The sequence below is a fragment of the Bufo bufo genome, chromosome 2 (assembly GCF_905171765.1).
Source record: "Bufo bufo chromosome 2, aBufBuf1.1, whole genome shotgun sequence".
In the NCBI taxonomy this organism is placed as follows: Eukaryota; Metazoa; Chordata; class Amphibia; order Anura; family Bufonidae; genus Bufo; species Bufo bufo.
The window spans coordinates 8,905,000-8,928,016 of record NC_053390.1 but is presented as its reverse complement, the minus strand read 5'-3'; the positions used below and the strand labels follow the sequence as shown (position 1 = coordinate 8,928,016).

The window sequence follows — 23,017 nt, the reverse complement described above, 5'->3', positions numbered from 1 at the left end:
CTGTACTATACTGTGCTGTACTAAAATATACTGTGCTATAATATACTGTACTATACTGTGCTGTACTATAATATACTGTGCTATAATATACTGTACTATACTGTGCTGTACTATACTATGCTGTACCGTCCTGTACTATACTGTGTTGTACTATACTGTACTATACTATGCTATACTGTGCTGTACTATAATATACTGTACTATACTATAATATACTGTGCTGTACTATACTGTATTATAATATACTGTGCTGTACTATAATATACTGTACTGTACTATACTATAATATACTGTGCTGTACTATAATATACTGTACTATAATATACTGTACTCTACTGTACTATACTTTATTATACTGTACTATACTATAGTATACTGTACTAAACTGCGGAACTCGCCTCGCCACTGGGCATTGGAGAGGCCTGGCTGCCCGCCTCCTACCTGCTGACTATGGCCCCTGGTAAATTGGTACGTTTGAATGCAATATTTGGGCATGTGGTATTTTATATTGCTGCTACTGGCCCTTTAATGGCCATCCGTGGACATGTTATGACTTTTAGGAATAATGCCCTATAAGACTGTGTAGCAGATTGCATTCAGGCCGTCTTTAATATTATGTATGTTATTATGGGTTCGGTTAAATTGTATTGCTGTGTGTTGTGGACTGTATATATCTTGCTCTTACTGTAATGTTTGCTATGTTACAGGCATTGTTGTTCTGTGCCTCTTCTCCTCCCCCTTTTTCCTGTCCCATTGTTTCTCCAGCAATGTGTTGTCGCAAGGACACCAGTTTAAACCAGCTGCTCTGTCCCTCCTCCATCTCCCATCAGCCCTTGCTATTGTCTGGCCCCCACCCTTCCTTGTACCAGAGTCCTCTAGGTACCCTATTGTATGTAAATGAGGCTGTTGGGGAGTTTAAAGTAGGTGTGCTGTGTCTAAATGAAGTGAGTTCCTGTTTTAACCCTCAAGGTGAAGTGTCGTCTCATTCTTGGGGGAGGATTTATTGCATGCTGTCCCAGTTTGACTGCTAGGAGTGTAAACCTATTCGTATGGTTTCCTATTCAACTGCCTACAGCATTCATATGCTTGAAGAGGATTTATATGCTTCTTCGGTTCGGTGATTGTGGTGTCTGCCAGAGTGCTTGGAAACCTCAGGAAAACGCTAGGAGCATTCGTCAACAAAGGTACTCAGTCTAGGGGTGCCAGGTGATCCGTTACATAAACTATAATATACTGTACTCTACTGTGCTGTACTATACTGTGCCGTACTATAATATACTGTACTATACTATAATATACTGTACTATAATATACTGTACTGTACTATGCTGTACTATAATATACTGTATAATACTGTACTATAATATATTGTACTATACTGTACTATAATATACTGGACTCTACTGTGCTGTACTATAATATACTGTACTGTGTTATAGTATACTGTACTATACTATGCTGTACTATACTATACTGTGCTGTACTATACTGTACAGTACTATAATATACTGTGCTATACTATACTGTACAATACTGTACTATACTATGCTGTACTATAATATACTTTACTGTACTGTACTATAATATACTGGACTCTACTGTGCTGTACTATAATATACTGTACTGTGTTATAGTATACTGTACTATACTGTACTATACTATACTATACTGTGCTGTACTATACTGTACAGTACTATAATATACTGTGCTATACTATACTGTACAATACTGTACTATACTATGCTGTACTATAATATACTGTGCTATACGATACTGTACAATACTATGCAGTACTATAATATACTGTACTATAATATACAATACTATGCTATACTATACTGTGCTGTACTATTCTGTACTATACTATGCTGTACTATAATATACTTTACTATGCTGTACTATAATATACTTTACTACACTGTACTATACTATAGTATACTGTATTATACTATACTATACTGTACTGTACTATACTATACAATCTAAGATATCACAATCCACATACAGAGAATCACCAACAAGGACACCCACGAGCACCGAGATACAGAGAACAACAGTTCACAACACCGACACACCAACAGCATTATTCCAACCAAAGAGATCAAAGAAAACACGTAGAGGACGTAAAAAGACACAAAAACTACAGAAAAGATTACTAGAGAAAGATAATATTATCAATCTGAGTGATGTAGTTTTATCCCAAGCACAAATATCTTAAATAAAGGACTTAAATTCGCCCCATCTGCGAAGTTAAACAAATTTGATACTTATATTGGTATACAAAAATTTATCAAAAATATGTGCCTAAAAAAATATTTTTTAAAAAACCTGTTGGTCCCACAAACATGTACAATTGAAAAATTCCAACATACTTCACTCAAAAACAAATCTAAAAAATTTCCCAGAAATGAAATAGGCCCAGAAATGGCAGGCTTCCAAAAATGTGTTGAAATGGGCTTGAGAAAATTGAAAGAAAAACAAACACATAATAGTAATTTATCAAAAAAAGAAGCACCAGCAATAAGAGAATTACAGGATAGTGAAGAAATTACGATACGCCCCGCCGATAAGGGGGGCGCTATAGTAATTTTAAACACTCAAGATTACAATAAAGAGTGCCTAAGACACCTATCCGATGCAGAAACCTATAAGATATTAAAAGGGGATCCAACTGTCTCTTTCAAAGAAAAATTACTCAAATATAGTACCAAAGCACTAGATTTAGAAATCCTTAGCAAAACAGAATTTAATTTTATTATGGGAACACCTGGTAGACTACCAGTGTTATATTGCCTACCTAAGGTACATAAAGATGCGGCCTGTCCACCAGGCCGTCCCATAATATCCGGCATCGGATCCTTAGGGCTCTTTCACACTTGCGTTGTTGTCTTCCGGCATAGAGTTCTGTCGTCGGGGCTCTATGCCGGAAGAATCCTGATCAGGATTATCCTAATGCATTCTGAATGGAGAGAAATCCGTTCAGGATGCATCAGGATGTCTTCAGTTCCGGAACGGAACGTTTGTTGGCCGGAGAAAATACCGCAGCATGCTGTGCTTTTTGCTCCGGCCAAAAATCCGGAACACTTGCCGCAAGGCCGGATCCGGAATTAATGCCCATTGGAAGGCATTGATCCGGATCCGGCCTTAAGCTAAACGTCGTTTCGGCACATTGCCGGAGCCGACATTTAGCTTTTTCAGAATGGTTACCATGGCTGCCGGGACGCTAAAGTCCTGACAGCCATGGTAAAGTGGAGCGGGGAGCGGGGGAGCAGCATACTTACCGTCCGTGCGGCTCCCCGGGCGCTCCAGAGTGACGTCAGGGCGCCCCAAGCGCATGGATCACGTGATCGCATGGATCACGTCATCCATGCGCATGGGGCGCTCTGACGTCATTTTGGAGCGCCCGGGGAGCCGCACGGACGGTAAGTATACCGCTCCCCGCTCCTACTATGGCAACCAGGACTTTAATAGCGTCCTGGCTGCCATAGTAACACTGAAAGCATTTGGAAGACGGTTCCGTCTTCAAATGCTTTCAGTACACTTGCGTTTTTCCGGATCCGGCGGGCACCTCCGGCAACGGAAGTGCATGCCGGATCCCAACAACGCAAGTGTGAAAGAGGCCTTAACCGCGAACCTGTCTAAATATATAGACTCGTGGTTACAACCGATAGTCAAAAAAACAAAATCATATCTGAAGGATACTACAGAAATGATTGAAGTCTTAGAAAAATTGAAGGTAGAAGACAATTGGATCCTAGCAACCCTAGATATCAAATCACTATATACAGTGATTAATCACAACCAAGGTCTTCATGCTCTTAAAGCTCAATTAGGGAAAGAAAATCTAAAACCGGAACAGTCTGAATTTATTGCAGAAGGTGTTAAACATATATTGGAAGACAATTATTTCTTTTTTAAGGACAACTATTACCTCCAGATCACAGGGACCGCCATGGGCACCAGGTTTGCCCCCAGTTATGCTAATTTGTTTTTGGCCCATTGGGAAGAAACGTTCATTGATCCCAACATAGGGGGAACCTGGTGCTCTGGCGCAGATATATTGACGACGTCATCCTGATCTGGAGAGGTAATGAGATTAGCTTATGTTCCTTTATTTCTGAGATAAATAAGAATGTCTATAATCTAACTTTTACAGCAAATATGAATCAGTTAGAAACGGAATTCCTTGACCTAAATATAACGAAAAATGAAGACAGATATATATGTCGTACGTTTCAGAAAAAGACAGCTAAAAATGGGTATATATTATACTCGAGCTGCCATTTGCCCCATTGGCTGACGAATGTACCTTTTGAACAGTTTCGTCGCTTGAAAAGAAACTGTACAGAAGACTTACAATATCAAAAAGAAGCTGAACTATTGAAGGATAAATTCACAGATAAGAGATACCCTACACATATCCTAGAAACAGCACTACAGAAGGTAAACGAAATACCAAGAGAAACCTTTTTTAGAAAAGACCCCAAAAATCCAGATAACCGTACAATAAACAAAACTACGGGTAACAAAACGGACTTTAGGATTATATTACCTTTTTCCACTCAATATAAAAAAATAGACCGTATTATTAACAAATATTGGCACTTATTAACACAGGACAAAGTAATTGGTTCACTTTTACCATTAAAACCAAAAATCACATATACACGAGCACAAAATCTAGGTTTAAAAATTGCACCTTCAATTAAATATAATCCTAAGAAAACCTCTTTAACTGGAAATTGGATGAGTCTTAAAGGATTCTACAGATGCGGGAAATGTCAAGGATGCAAAACAACCAAATTCGCAAGAAAAACCGCTGACATAAATTCCTCACAAAATACCTTCTCCTTGACGGTAAAAAGCTTTCTCACTTGCAATTCCTCCAGTGTAATCTATCTTATCCAATGTCCGTGTGGAAAACAGTACATTGGTAGGACAAAACGATGCCTAAAAACAAGGATAAGTGAACATCAGCGTAACATCAGAAATGGATACATAAAACACTCACTATCCAAACATTTCAAAGAGGTCCATAACAAAGACCCAACAGGTATGTTTTTTATGGCATTACAAAAGATTGATACACACTGGCGGGGAGGGAAGCATATAGATAGGATGTCTAGGGCTGAATCACGTTTGATATTTGATTTTGGAAGTCTCATCCCAATGGGTCTGAATGCCGACTTAGAAATTTTCGGCTTTTTAAAGATACGGGTTGTGTGTCCGTTTTCTGACGGTGAGCCTCATGTCAGGCTGTCTATCAGCACTGAGTCTCTCCCTCCGAGCCGGACACACATCCCCTTTGTCATCTCATTCATCTCTTTTTTGAAAATGTCCGAATATTGAAACCCTGCAAAATGTTGGAATATTAGAATTATTTAAGACATCAAGCAATATGTATCACCATTATATACTTTTATATTTTTATATATATATATATATTTTATATTTAATTTTTTATTTCTATATATATATATATCTTAATTATCTATATGTATTCATATTTTTATTATCTGTATACATGTCATATGTTTTTATTTACATATCAAATATAACAATCTGATGAATTGATCAGTTTTTTATCTGTCCATATATACATTTTTATGGTTGTTATTTAAAATAATCATTGCAGCATTTATTTATTATATTTATCCAATGTATTTGACCAACAAGCATCCAATTAAGTCCCAATCAAACAATGTTGTAAAATACTGCATCAAAATCGCACAGAACAGCACCTATGATAAATGGAACAACGAATAATAATAATAAAAAAATTAAAATTGGGAATCCAAACCGCTTTTTGGGTCCCAGTACCTATGATAAATGGAACAATGAACAAAAAACTGGAACTGGGAATCCAAACCGCTTTTTGTGCCTCTCTATGCGGTCTATATAAAGTCATTCCAAACTTTGGGAGATCAGCTGCCACTGAGGAAGGGGAAGAGGTCCCCGAAACGCATCTGGCGTAACCAGCTGATATACTCCCATTGTAATCAAGGCCTTCTCCATACACACAGATGAGAAAAGAATCTGTGAACAACTCATTGAAATAACTGGAGCGCTCCAGTGAAAAACTCCATCCAGGATCTGCCGAGCATAGCTCTTGCTATTTTGACTGCCGCACATCAGGTCTCGCGATACCTTGTCAGAGTCCCAGACCGGAGGTACGTCACGGATCACGTGAGACGCAGCATACTCTGCGATACAGACGGTCAAGCCAGCAGCACGCCATAGACCGCACTGCTCCGGCGTCTACTTCCAAGTGCGGGATCATTCGCACCACACACGTGAGTGACTTTGTTCTCTACTCCAGCCGGCTTAAGGTAAGATCCGACATAACTCTCTTACCTTGGAGTACTGCATTACAGTGACTGCAACCTATCGCTATTCAGGAGACAACATATCTGTGCTGAATTTTTTGCACAAGCTGCACAATTATCAGACTTTACGCTTGCATGCGTTCTTTTGTACTTTATATAATTCTGTGATTGAAAGGACAACTACTCTACCCAATTAAGTTTGGTCGTTTACAAAATATGAACTTTATATCATGAATTAACAAAGGAACTATTATATGCCAGTGCTGCTATCCATCAATTTTTAGCGTTCACATATGCTTTTATTCTATTGTGCATTTTATTGTATTTTGTTTATGAATTAAATTGTGATCACCTTTTATTATATTATTTACTGTATTTACTCCATATTACCACACATACAGAGTGCCAGTCCAATTCATTTATTTATTTTTTAATACTTGTCTGTATGGGTGATACAGTTTTTCTGGCCTAGAGCACCTGGTCCTTATTTGCATAAGAGTGAGCTATTCCTTCAATACTTCTCCTTCAAAGCTGTACTATACAGTGCTGTACTATACTGTACTATACTATAATATACTGTGCTGTACTATACTGTGCTGTACTATACTATAATATACTGTACTGTGCTGTACTATAATATACTGTGCTGTACTATACTGTGCTGTACTATACTGTGCTGTACTATACTATACTGTGCTGTACTATACTATAATATACTGTACTGTGCTGTACTATAATATAATATACTGTACTGTGCTGTACTATAATATACTATACTGTGCTGTACTATACTATAATATACTGTACTGTGCTGTACTATAATATACTGTGCTGTACTATACTGTGCTGTACTATACTGTGCTGTACTATACTATACTGTGCTGTACTATACTATAATATACTGTACTGTGCTGTACTATAATATAGTGTGCTGTACTATAATATACTGTGCTGTACTATACTATAATATACTGTGCTGTACTATACTGTACTATACTATAATATACTGTGCTGTACTATACTGTGCTGTACTATAATATACTATACTGTGCTGTACTATAATATACAGTGCTGTACTATACTGTGCTGTACTATACTATAATATACTGTACTATACTGTACTATAATATACTGTGCTGTACTATAATATACTATACTGTGCTGTACTATAATATACTGTGCTGTACTATACTGTGCTGTACTATAATATACTGTGCTGTACTATACTGTGCTGTACTATACTATGCTGTACTATACTATACTGTGCTGTACTATACTATAATATACTGTACTGTGCTGTACTATAATATACTGTACTGTGCTGTACTATACTATAATATACTGTACTGTGCTGTACTATAATATACTGTGCTGTACTATACCGTGCTGTACTATAATATACTGTGCTGTACTATACTATAATATACTGTACTGTACTATAATATACTGTGCTATACTATACTATAATATACTGTACTGTGCTGTACTATACTGTACTATACTGTGCTGTACTATACTATAATATACTGTACTGTGCTGTACTATAATATACTGTGCTGTACTATACTGTGCTGTACTATACTGTGCTGTACTATACTATACTGTGCTGTACTATACTATAATATACTGTACTGTGCTGTACTATAATATAATATACTGTACTGTGCTGTACTATAATATACTGTACTGTGCTGTACTATAATATACTGTGCTGTACTATACCGTGCTGTACTATAATATACTGTGCTGTACTATACTATAATATACTGTGCTGTACTATACTGTACTATACTATAATATACTGTACTGTACTATAATATACTGTACTGTACTATAATATACTGTGCTATACTATACTGTGCTATACTATACTATACTATAATATACTGTGCTGTACTATACTATAATATACTGTACTGTGCTGTACTATAATATACTGTACTGTACTATAATATACTGTGCTGTACTATACTATAATATACTGTGCTGTACTATAATATACTGTACTATAATATACTGTGCTGTACTATACTATAATATACTGTACTGTGCTGTACTATAATATACTGTACTGTACTATAATATACTGTGCTGTACTATACTATAATATACTGTGCTGTACTATAATATACTGTACTATAATATACTGTACTATAATATACTGTACTATACTGTGCTGTACTATACTGTGCTGTACTATAATATACTGTACTATACTGTGCTGTACTATAATATACTGTACTATACTATAATATACTGTGCTGTACTATACTGTACTATACTGTGCTGTACTATAATATACTGTACTGTGCTGTACTATAATATACTGTGCTGTACTATACTATAATAAACTGTGCTGTGCTGTACTATAATATACTGTGCTGTACTATACTGTGCTGTACTATACTGTGCTGTACTATACTATACTATACTGTGCTGTACTATACTATACTGTACTATACTGTACTATAATATACTGTGCTGTACTATAATATACTGTGCTGGACTATACTGTGCTGTACTGTACTATAATATACTGTACTGTGCTGTACTATAATATACTGTACTGTGCTGTACTATAATATACTGTGCTGTACTATACTATAATATACTGTGCTGTACTATAATATACTGTACTGTGCTGTACTATAATATACTGTGCTGTACTATACTATACTGTGCTGTACTATAATATACTGTACTGTGCTGTACTATGATATACTGTGCTGTACTATAATATACTGTACTGTGCTGTACTATAATATACTGTACTGTGCTGTACTATAATATACTGTGCTGTACTATAATATACTGTGCTGTACTATACTGTGCTGTACTATACTATACTGTACTATAATATACTGTGCTGTACTATACTGTGCTGTACTATAATATACTGTACTATAATATACTGTGCTGTACTATACTGTGCTGTACTATACTGTGCTGTACTATACTATACTGTACTATAATATACTGTGCTGTACTATAATATACTGTACTATGCTGTACTATAATATACTGTGCTGTACTATACTGTGCTATACTATACTGTACTATAATATACTGTGCTGTACTATACTGTGCTGTACTATACTGTGCTGTACTATAATATACTGTACTGTGCTGTACTATAATATACTGTACTGTGCTGTACTATAATATACTGTGCTGTACTATAATATACTGTACTGTGCTGTACTATAATATACTATACTGTGCTGTACTATAATATACTGTACTGTACTATAATATACTATACTGTGCTGTACTATAATATACTGTGCTGTACTATAATATACTGTACTGTGCTGTACTATAATATACTGTACTGTGCTGTACTATAATATACTGTGCTGTACTATACAATACTGTGCTGTACTATGCTGTACTATAATATACTGTGCTGTACTATACTATAATATACTGTGCTGTACTGTACTATAATATACTGTGCTGTACTATAATATACTGTGCTGTACTATACAATACTGTGCTGTACTATAATATACTGTGCTGTACTATACTATAATATACTGTGCTGTACTGTACTATAATATACTGTGCTGTACTATAATATACTGTGCTGTACTATAATATACTGTGCTGTACTATACTATAGTATACTATGCTGTACTATAATATACTGTGCTGTACTATACTGTGCTGTACTATAATATACTGTACTATAATATACTGTGCTGTACTATACTGTGCTGTACTATAATATACTGTACTGTGCTGTACTATAATATACTGTACTGTACTATACTATAATATACTGTACTGTGCTGTACTATAATATACTGTACTGTGCTGTACTATAATATACTGTGCTGTACTATAATATACTGTGCTGTACTATAATATACTGTACTGTGCTGTACTATAATATACTGTGCTGTACTATAATATACTATACTGTGCTGTACTATAATATACTGTACTGTGCTGTACTATAATATACTGTGCTGTACTATAATATACTGTACTGTGCTGTACTATAATATACTGTGCTGTACTATACTGTGCTGTACTATACTATGCTGTACTATACTATACTGTGCTGTACTATACTATAATATACTGTACTGTGCTGTACTATAATATACTGTACTGTGCTGTACTATACTATAATATACTGTACTGTACTATAATATACTGTGCTGTACTATACCGTGCTGTACTATAATATACTGTGCTGTACTATACTATAATATACTGTACTGTACTATAATATACTGTACTGTACTATAATATACTGTGCTATACTATACTATAATATACTGTACTGTGCTGTACTATACTGTGCTGTACTATACTATAATATACTGTACTGTGCTGTACTATAATATACTGTGCTGTACTATACTGTGCTGTACTATACTATACTGTGCTGTACTATACTATAATATACTGTACTGTGCTGTACTATAATATAATATACTGTACTGTGCTGTACTATAATATACTGTACTGTGCTGTACTATAATATACTGTGCTGTACTATACCGTGCTGTACTATAATATACTGTGCTGTACTATACTATAATATACTGTGCTGTACTATACTATAATATACTGTACTGTACTATAATATACTGTACTGTACTATAATATACTGTGCTATACTATACTGTGCTATACTATACTATACTATAATATACTGTGCTGTACTATACTATAATATACTGTACTGTACTATAATATACTGTACTGTACTATAATATACTGTGCTGTACTATACTATAATATACTGTGCTGTACTATAATATACTGTACTATAATATACTGTGCTGTACTATACTATAATATACTGTACTGTGCTGTACTATAATATACTGTGCTGTACTATACTATAATATACTGTGCTGTACTATAATATACTGTACTATAATATACTGTGCTGTACTATAATATACTGTACTATACTGTGCTGTACTATAATATACTGTACTATACTATAATATACTGTGCTGTACTATACTGTACTATACTGTGCTGTACTATAATATACTGTACTGTGCTGTACTATACTATAATATACTGTGCTGTACTATACTATACTGTACTATACTATAATCTACTGTGCTGTACTGTAATATACTGTGCTGTACTATAATATACTGTGCTGTACTATACTGTGCTGTACTATACTGTGCTGTACTATACTATACTATACTGTGCTGTACTATACTATACTGTACTATACTGTACTATAATATACTGTGCTGTACTATAATATACTGTGCTGGACTATACTGTGCTGTACTGTGCTGTACTATAATATACTGTACTGTGCTGTACTATAATATACTGTGCTGTACTATACTATAATATACTGTGCTGTACTATAATATACTGTACTGTGCTGTACTATAATATACTGTGCTGTGCTGTACTATAATATACTGTGCTGTACTATACTGTGCTGTACTATAATATACTGTACTGTGCTGTACTATGATATACTGTACTGTGCTGTACTATAATATACTGTGCTGTACTATAATATACTGTGCTGTACTATACTGTGCTGTACTATACTATACTGTACTATAATATACTGTGCTGTACTATACTGTGCTGTACTATAATATACTGTACTATAATATACTGTGCTGTACTATACTGTGCTGTACTATACTATACTGTACTATAATATACTGTGCTGTACTATACTGTGCTGTACTATAATACACTGTACTGTGCTGTACTATAATATACTGTACTGTGCTGTACTATAATACACTGTACTGTACTATACTATAATATACTGTACTGTGCTGTACTATAATATACTGTACTGTGCTGTACTATAATATACTGTACTGTGCTGTACTATAATATACTGTGCTGTACTATAATATACTGTACTGTGCTGTACTATAATATACTGTACTGTGCTGTACTATAATATACTGTGCTGTACTATACAATACTGTGCTGTACTATGCTGTACTATAATATACTGTGCTGTACTATACTATAATATACTGTGCTGTACTGTACTATAATATACTGTGCTGTACTATAATATACTGTGCTGTACTATACAATACTGTGCTGTACTATAATATACTGTGCTGTACTATACTATAATATACTGTGCTGTACTGTACTATAATATACTGTGCTGTACTATAATATACTGTGCTGTACTATAATATACTGTACTGTGCTGTACTATAATATACTGTGCTGTACTATACTATAATATACTATGCTGTACTATAATATACTGTGCTGTACTATACTGTGCTGTACTATAATATACTGTACTATAATATACTGTGCTGTACTATACTGTGCTGTACTATAATACACTGTACTGTGCTGTACTATAATATACTGTACTGTGCTGTACTATAATATACTGTGCTGTACTATAATATACTGTGCTATACTATAATATACTGTACTGTGCTGTACTATAATATACTGTGCTGTACTATAATATACTATACTGTGCTGTACTATAATATACTGTACTGTGCTGTACTATAATATACTGTACTGTACTATAATATACTGTGCTGTACTATACTATAATATACTGTACTGTGCTGTACTATAATATACTGTACTGTGCTGTACTATAATATACTGTGCTGTACTATACTGTGCTGTACTATACTATACTGTACTATAATATACTGTGCTGTACTATAATACACTGTACTATAATATACTGTGCTGTACTATACTGTGCTGTACTATACTATACTGTACTATAATATACTGTGCTATACTATACTATGCTGTACTATACTATAATATACTGTACTGTGCTGTACTATAATATACTGTACTATAATATACTGTGATGTACTATACTATAATATACTGTACTGTGCTGTACTATAATATACTGTGCTGTACTATACTGTGCTGTACTATACTATACTGTACTATACTGTGCTGTACTATACTATACTGTGCTGTACTATACTGTGCTGTACTATACTGTGCTGTACTATACTATACTGTACTATACTGTACTATACTATAATATACTGTGCTGTACTATACTATAATATACTGTACTGTGCTGTACTATAATATACTGTGCTGTACTATACTGTGCTGTACTATACTGTGCTGTACTATACTATACTGTACTATACTGTGCTGTACTATACTATAATATACTGTGCTGTGCTGTACTATAATATACTGTACTATACTGTGCTGTACTATACTATAATATACTGTGCTGTACTATACTGTGCTGTACTATACTATAATATACTGTACTATACTATACTGTGCTGTACTATACTGTGCTGTACTATAATATACTGTACTGTGCTGTACTATAATATACTGTGCTGTACTATACTATAATATACTGTACTATAATATACTGTACTGTGCTGTACTATAATATACTGTGCTGTACTATACTATAATATACTGTACTATAATATACTGTGCTGTACTATACTGTGCTGTACTATAATATACTGTACTGTGCTGTACTATAATATACTGTGCTGTACTATAATATACTGTGCTGTACTATAATATACTGTACTGTGCTGTACTATAATATACTGTGCTGTACTATAATATACTGTGCTGTACTATAATATACTGTGCTGTACTATACTATAATATACTGTACTGTACTATAATATACTGTGCTGTACTATAATATACTGTGCTGTACTATACTGTGCTGTACTATAATATACTGTACTATACTGTGCTGTACTATAATATACTGTACTGTGCTGTACTATAATATACTGTGCTGTACTATACTGTGCTGTACTATAATATACTGTACTGTGCTGTACTATAATATACTGTGCTGTACTATAATATACTGTACTGTGCTGTACTATAATATACTGTACTATACTGTGCTGTACTATACTATAATATACTGTACTATACTGTGCTGTACTATACTATAATATACTGTGCTGTACTATAATATACTGTGCTGTACTATACTGTGCTGTACTATACTGTACTATAATATACTGTGCTGTACTATACTGTGCTGTACTATAATATACTGTGCTGTACTATACTATAATATACTGTACTGTGCTATACTGTGCTGTACTATAATATACTGTACTGTGCTGTACTATAATATACTGTGCTGTACTATACTGTGCTGTACTATAATATACTGTACTGTGCTGTACTATAATATACTGTGCTGTACTATACTATAATATACTGTGCTGTACTATAATATACTGTGCTGTACTATACTGTGCTGTACAATAATATACTGTGCTGTACTATACTATAATATACTGTACTATACTATAATATACTGCACTATACTATATTATAATATACTGTACTATACTATACTGTACTATACCGTGCTGTACTATAATATACTGTGCTGTACTATACTATAATATACTGTACTATAATATACTGTGCTGTACTATACTGTGCTGTACTATAATATACTGTACTGTGCTGTACTATAATATACTGTACTATACTGTGCTGTACTATACTATAATATACTGTGCTGTACTATAATATACTGTGCTGTACTATACTATAATATACTGTGCTGTACTATAATATACTGTGCTGTACTATACTATGCTGTACTATAATATACTGTACTATACTGTGCTGTACTATAATATACTGTACTGTGCTGTACTATAATATACTGTGCTGTACTATACTGTGCTGTACTATAATATACTGTACTGTGCTGTACTATAATATACTGTGCTGTACTATAATATACTGTACTGTGCTGTACTATAATATACTGTACTATACTGTGCTGTACTATACTATAATATACTGTACTATACTGTGCTGTACTATACTATAATATACTGTGCTGTACTATAATATACTGTGCTGTACTATACTGTGCTGTACTATACTGTACTATAATATACTGTGCTGTACTATACTGTGCTGTACTATAATATACTGTACTGTGCTGTACTATAATATACTGTGCTGTACTATACTGTGCTGTACTATAATATACTGTACTGTGCTGTACTATAATATACTGTGCTGTACTATACTATAATATACTGTACTGTGCTATAATATACTGTGCTGTACTATACTGTGCTGTACAATAATATACTGTGCTGTACTATACTGTGCTGTACTATAATATAATATACTGTGCTGTACTATACTATAATATACTGTACTGTGCTGTACTATAATATACTGTGCTGTACTATAATATACTGTGCTGTACTATACTATAATATACTATACTGTGCTGTACTATAATATACTGTGCTGTACTATACTGTGCTGTACTATACTGTGCTTTACTATAATATACTGTGCTGTACTATACTATAATATACTATACTATAATATACTGTGCTGTACTATACTGTGCTGTACTATACTATAATATACTGTGCTGTACTATAATATACTGTGCTGTACTATACTATAATATACTGTGCTGTACTATAATATACTGTGCTGTACTATACTGTGCTGTACTATAATATACTGTACTATACTGTGCTGTACTATAATATACTGTACTGTGCTGTACTATAATATACTGTGCTGTACTATACTGTGCTGTACTATAATATACTGTACTGTGCTGTACTATAATATACTGTGCTGTACTATAATATACTGTACTGTGCTGTACTATAATATACTGTACTATACTGTGCTGTACTATACTATAATATACTGTACTATACTGTGCTGTACTATACTATAATATACTGTGCTGTACTATACTGTGCTGTACTATACTGTACTATAATATACTGTGCTGTACTATACTGTGCTGTACTATAATATACTGTGCTGTACTATACTATAATATACTGTACTGTGCTATACTGTGCTGTACTATAATATACTGTACTGTGCTGTACTATAATATACTGTGCTGTACTATACTGTGCTGTACTATAATATACTGTACTGTGCTGTACTATAATATACTGTGCTGTACTATACTATAATATACTGTACTGTGCTATAATATACTGTGCTGTACTATACTGTGCTGTACAATAATATACTGTGCTGTACTATACTGTGCTGTACTATAATATAATATACTGTGCTGTACTATACTATAATATACTGTACTGTGCTGTACTATAATATACTGTGCTGTACTATAATATACTGTGCTGTACTATACTATAATATACTATACTGTGCTGTACTATAATATACTGTGCTGTACTATACTGTGCTGTACTATACTGTGCTTTACTATAATATACTGTGCTGTACTATACTATAATATACTATACTATAATATACTGTGCTGTACTATAATATAATATACTGTGCTGTACTATACTATAATATACTGTACTGTGCTGTACTATAATATACTGTGCTGTACTATAATATACTGTGCTGTACTATACTATAATATACTATACTGTGCTGTACTATAATATACTGTGCTGTACTATACTGTGCTGTACTATACTGTGCTTTACTATAATATACTGTGCTGTACTATACTATAATATACTATACTATAATATACTGTGCTGTACTATACTGTGCTGTACTATAATATACTGTGCTGTACTATACTATAATATACTGTACTATACTATACTGTACTATAATATACTGTGCTGTACTATTATATACTGTGCTGTACTATACTGTGCTGTACTATAATATACTGTGCTGTACTATACTATACTGTACTATAATATACTGTGCTGTACTATACTGTGCTGTACTATAATATACTGTACTGTGCTATAATATACTGTACTATACTATAATATACTGTACTGTGCTATAATATACTGTGCTGTACTATACTGTGCTGTACTATACTGTGCTGTACTATAATATACTGTGCTGCACTATACTATAATATACTGTACTGTGCTGTACTATAATATACTGTACTATACTGTGCTGTACTATACTATAATATACTGTACTATAATATACTGTGCTGTACTATAATATACTGTACTGTGCTGTACTATAATATACTGTGCTGTGCTATAATATACTGTACTATACTATAATATACTGTACTATAATATACTGTACTATACCATACTGTGCTGTACTATACAGTGTTGTACTGTACAATACTGTTCTATACTATACTATACCGTGCTGCACTATACTATACTGTGCTGTACTATACTATAATATACTGTACTATACTGTGCTGTACTATACTATAATATACTGTACTGTGCTGTACTATAATATACTGTACTATACTATAATATACTGTACTGTACTATAATATACTGTACTATACTATAATATACTGTGCTGTACTATACTGTACTGTACTATAATATACTGTACTATACTATAATATACTGTACTGTGCTGTACTATAATATACTGTACTATACTATAATATACTGTACTGTGCTGTACTATAATATACTGTGCTGTACTATAATATACTGTACTATACTGTGCTGTACTATAATATACTGTGCTGTACTATACTGTACTGTACTATAATATACTGTGCTGTACTATACTGTGCTGTACTATACTATAATATACTGTGCTGTACTATAATATACTGTGCTGTACTATACTATAATATACTGTACTGTGCTGTACTATAATATACTGTGCTGTACTATAATATACTGTACTGTGCTGTACTATAATATACTATGCTGTACTATACTGTGCTGTACTATACTATACCGTGCTGTACTATAATATACTGTGCTGTACTATAATATACTGTGCTGTACTATAATATACTGTGCTGTACTATACTATAATATACTGTACTGTGCTGTACTATAATATACCGTGCTGTACTATAATATACTGTGCTGTACTATACTATAATATACTGTGCTGTACTATAATATACTGTGCTGTACTATAATATACTGTACTGTACTATAATATACTGTGCTGTACTATAATATACTGTGCTGTACTATAATATAATATACTGTACTGTGCTGTACTATAATATACTGTGCTGTAGTATACTGTGCTGTACTATAATATACTGTACTGTGCTATACTATAATATACTGTACTATAATATACTGTACTGCACTATACTGTGCTGTACTATACTATAATATACTGTACTGTGCTGTACTATAATATACTGTACTATACTGTGCTGTACTATAATATACTGTACTGTGCTGTACTATAATATAATATACTGTACTATAATATACTGTGCTGTACTATAATATACTGTACTGTGCTGTACTATAATATACTGTGCTGCACTATACTGTGCTGTACTATACTATAATATACTGTACTGTGCTGTACTATAATATACTGTACTGTGCTGTACTATACTGTGCTGTACTATACTATAATATACTGTGCTGTACTATAATATACTGTACTGTGCTGTACTATAATATACTGTGCTGTACTATACTGTAATATACTGTACTGTGCTGTACTATAATATACTGTACTATACTATAATATACTGTACTATACCATACTGTGCTGTACTATACAGTGTTGTACTGTACAATACTGTTCTATACTATACTGTACTATACCGTGCTGCACTATACAGTGCTGTACTATACTGTACTATACTATAATATACTGTGCTGTACTATAATATACTGTGCTGTACTATACTGTACTATACTATAATATACTGTACTGTGCTGTACTATAATATACTGTGCTGTACTATACTATAATATACTGTGCTGTACTATAATATACTGTACTGTGCTGTACTATAATATACTGTTCTATACTATATTGTACTATACTATACCATGCTGCACTATACTATACAGTGCTGTACTATACTATACTATAAAACACTATACAATACTGTCCTGTACTATACTATTCTGTGCTGTACTATAATATACTGTACTATACTATAATATACTGTGCTGTACTATAATATACTGTGCTGTACTATAATATACTGTACTATACTATGCTGCACTAAAATATACTGTACTATACTATAATATACCGTGCTGCACTATACTATACTGTGCTATACTATAATATACTGTACTATCATATACTATACTGTGCTGTACTATACAGTCCTGTACTATGATATACTGTGCTATACTATAATATACTGTACTATACTGTCCTCTACTATAATATACTGTGCTGTATTATACTATGATATACTGTACTATACTATAATATACTGTACTATACCATAATATACTATACTGTACTATACTGCACTATAATATACTGTACTATACAATACCGTGCTGTACTATACTGTAATATACTATACTGTACTATACTACACCGTGCTGCACTATACTATACTGTGCTATACTATAATATACTGTACTATGATATACTGTGCTATACTATAATATACTGTACTATACTGTCCTCTACTATAATATACTGTGCTGTACTATAATATACTGTACTATACCATAATATACTATACTATGCTGCACTATAATATACTGTACTATACAATACTGTCCTGTACTATACTGTGCTATAATATGCTATACTATAATATACTGTACTATACCGTGCTGCACTATAATATACTGTACTGTGCTGTACTATAATATACTTTCCTGTACTATACTGTGCTATAATATACTGTACTATAATATACTGTGCTGTACTATAATATACTGTACTGTACTATAATATACTATACCATAATATACTATACAGTGCTGTACTATACTATCATGTACTATACTACAACATACTGTACTATACTATAATATACTGCACTATACTATAATATACTGTACTATACTACACTGTCTTATACTATACTGTGCTGTACTATACTATACTGCACTATACTATAATATACTGTACTATACTATACTGTGCTGTACTATACTACACTGTCTTATACTATACTGTACTATACTGTGCTGTACTATACTATACTGTACTTTGCCGTATTGTACTGAGATTACGGAGGTGCAATGGGGGGGATTATAGGGACAGTTTTCTCTACTTTTCTTACTCCCCAGAATATTTCCGGGGGTCCACACTTCTGGGGGGCGGGGCCATACTCTGCCCCATTGTACCGGCACCCCCACTGCTGCAGCCAGGAGCCCAGGAGAGAAGTCCTCTGTCATCTGCGGAGCCCTAACCACCAGACGCATCTCTGCTCCCTGAGAGCCCTGTACACACATGAGGCGGCATCACTGCGGCGGGGAATGTGCGGGGACACGGAGCACTGGAGCCGGCAGGGAGCGGAGGCCGCCGCCTGTGTTACCCTCCCGGGCTCTCCGCGGCTCCAGCTCCTCCCCGCAGCGTCCAAGCAGCTTCCTGCGGCCCCACCTTGTGGGAAAGAGCCCTGGGATGGAGACGAGGGCCGGGAAGAGAGGGAACGAGCCCCCGCAGCGGAGCCATCGTGCCGGATCCAGCCGGATGTGCAGAACGGCAGGCAGAGCAGGAGGACTGTGGCGGAGATCCCGGGGCCTGCTCCCGCCTCCTCCGCCACAGACGGCGACACACGGTGAGGGGGGATGTCCGGGAGGAGGAAGGCGCGGAGAAGGCGGCCTCTCCTGTCCGGTTCTAGCCGCTAAAGGTCTCTTCTCCCGGGCAGGGAAGCACAAGGGGAGAGCGGAGCTGCAGCCGGGCTGAGAGGGGTGAAGGCGGGGCCTGTGTCCAGTGTCAGCCAATAGACGCGCATGAGGGCGGAGCTCGGCAGCCAATCACTGCACATATAAGAGGCGGCCCCGGCCTCAGTGGAAAGGCGTGTCCTCACAAGCCTTTCCAGGTCATCTGCTTCCTCATTGGCTGCAGGATTTAGCGCTGACAACTGGGTTTGGATTCGGCCAATCACAGAGGAGTTCTCCTGCGCCATCCGGGTATAAGAGGTGACGGGCGGAGCGGGGCTGTCAGTCTCGTCTGTACAGAGAAGAGAACCATGTCTGGACGCGGCAAACAAGGAGGCAAAGTCCGGGCTAAGGCCAAGACCCGCTCCTCCCGGGCAGGGCTCCAGTTCCCGGTCGGCCGTGTGCACAGGCTCCTCCGCAAGGGCAACTACGCCCAGAGGGTGGGCGCCGGCGCTCCCGTCTACTTGGCCGCTGTGCTCGAGTATCTCACCGCCGAGATCCTGGAGCTGGCCGGCAATGCCGCCCGCGACAACAAGAAGACCCGCATCATCCCCCGCCACCTGCAGCTGGCCGTGCGCAACGACGAGGAGCTCAACAAGCTGCTGGGCGGCGTCACCATCGCCCAGGGAGGCGTCCTGCCCAACATCCAGGCCGTGCTGCTGCCCAAGAAGACCGAGAGCACCAAGGCGGCCAAGAGCAAGTGAGCCCGGCTGTGCTGCTGCTGTGCCCCCCGGAACCAAAGGCTCTTCTAAGAGCCCCCCACATGGTCTGTACGACTGAGGAGCTGGCGATGCCGCTGATCTCCGCTGAGGAGTAGGAGGCGTCACACAGGGGCACTTACCGCTCCTGACCTGCTGCGAGTACGGGCAGACATTGCTGCTGTAGAGGGTTCGTCCCTGTGTGTAATGGACTGCTCCTCCACGGCCGCTGAATTCTGACCGGACTGTAATTGAGCGGGAATTTCAAAAGCCAGAGATCAGCCAATCACTGTAAAGCACTTGTTCTATAGCTCCGCCCCCTTCTCTGGAAGAGCTCAGGATCTCGTCGCTCATTTGAATTTCCCGCCTATAGTTGAGCTGCTGATTTACAGGAGAAGCCGGTCATGTGACCTGTACCAGCGCCGCTCATTGGTGGATTAACCCCTCAGTCTCCGAGCACAGCTCGTCTCGTAGCTGCGGGGACAGGAGCGGTGGAGAACACCCGGGGCTCGGGATTTACACCGATCACTGGGGGCTTTCTGTATTGTAGACCTCCGGCTGTACTGAGCACAGGGCGCCGCTGATCTCCTGATGTGCGGGCGGTGTTAACCCCTCAATGGCGGAGCGCAGAAGGAATTGTAGCTCCTCCCCGGGAAGATGTGGGCGGCTCTGAGAAGAGCCTTTGTGCTGTGAGGACGGAGGCGGCGGCAGCATTAACCCCCGAAGCCGTAGAGAGTGCGGCCCTGGCGCTTGAGCGCGTAGACCACGTCCATGGCGGTGACGGTCTTCCTCTTGGCGTGCTCGGTGTAGGTGACGGCGTCCCGGATGACGTTCTCCAGGAAGACCTTCAGCACCCCGCGAGTCTCCTCATAGATGAGGCCGGAGATGCGCTTGACGCCTCCCCTGCGAGCTAGGCGGCGGATGGCAGGCTTGGTGATGCCCTGGATGTTATCACGGAGCACCTTCCTGTGCCGCTTGGCGCCGCCTTTCCCGAGCCCTTTCCCTCCTTTACCGCGACCAGACATCTTCTAGGTGAGAGGAGCAGGGAGCAGTGACTGCTCAGCCCAGAGCCCTCCTTTATATGGAGCATGGGCGGACCTGAAAGAGAACTGCACGGAGAGGAGGCGGCCTTTCTGGGGGCGGGGCTGTTCCTGAACCCCAGGCCCCGCCCTCCCGCTCTGATTGGCTGAGCTCAGAAGTGCTGGTGGTTTTTATTTTCCAGCCTCCATATTACCAGCCTGTAAATTACATCATATCCTTCGCATTATATTAAAGCCTCTATATTATATTATCAACCTCAACATTATATTACAGCCTCCATACTACCAGCCTCCACATTCTATTACAGCCTCTGCATTACATTATAGCCTCCACCTTATATTACAGCCTCCATATTACATCTATGTTTCTATTACAGCCTCCATATTACATTATCTTCCTC

The 23,017-nt window shown here is 36.5% G+C and overlaps 2 protein-coding genes across 2 annotated transcripts; one reads left to right on the top strand and one right to left on the bottom strand.

Annotated features, from left to right (window-relative positions):
- The first annotated feature begins 21,180 nt into the window (after window positions 1–21,180).
- LOC120992004 (histone H2A type 1-like) lies at window positions 21,181–21,583 on the top strand. The gene has a single exon (XM_040420771.1). It carries the CDS (start codon window positions 21,190–21,192, stop codon window positions 21,580–21,582), a length of 393 nt encoding a protein of 130 aa, XP_040276705.1. The 5' UTR covers window positions 21,181–21,189; the 3' UTR covers window position 21,583.
- Window positions 21,584–22,253: 670 nt separating this feature from the next.
- LOC120992006 (histone H4) lies at window positions 22,254–22,665 on the bottom strand. The gene has a single exon (XM_040420773.1). The coding sequence runs from the start codon at window positions 22,599–22,601 to the stop codon at window positions 22,290–22,292; it is 312 nt and encodes a 103-aa protein (XP_040276707.1). The 5' UTR covers window positions 22,602–22,665; the 3' UTR covers window positions 22,254–22,289.
- Window positions 22,666–23,017: the final 352 nt, after the last annotated feature.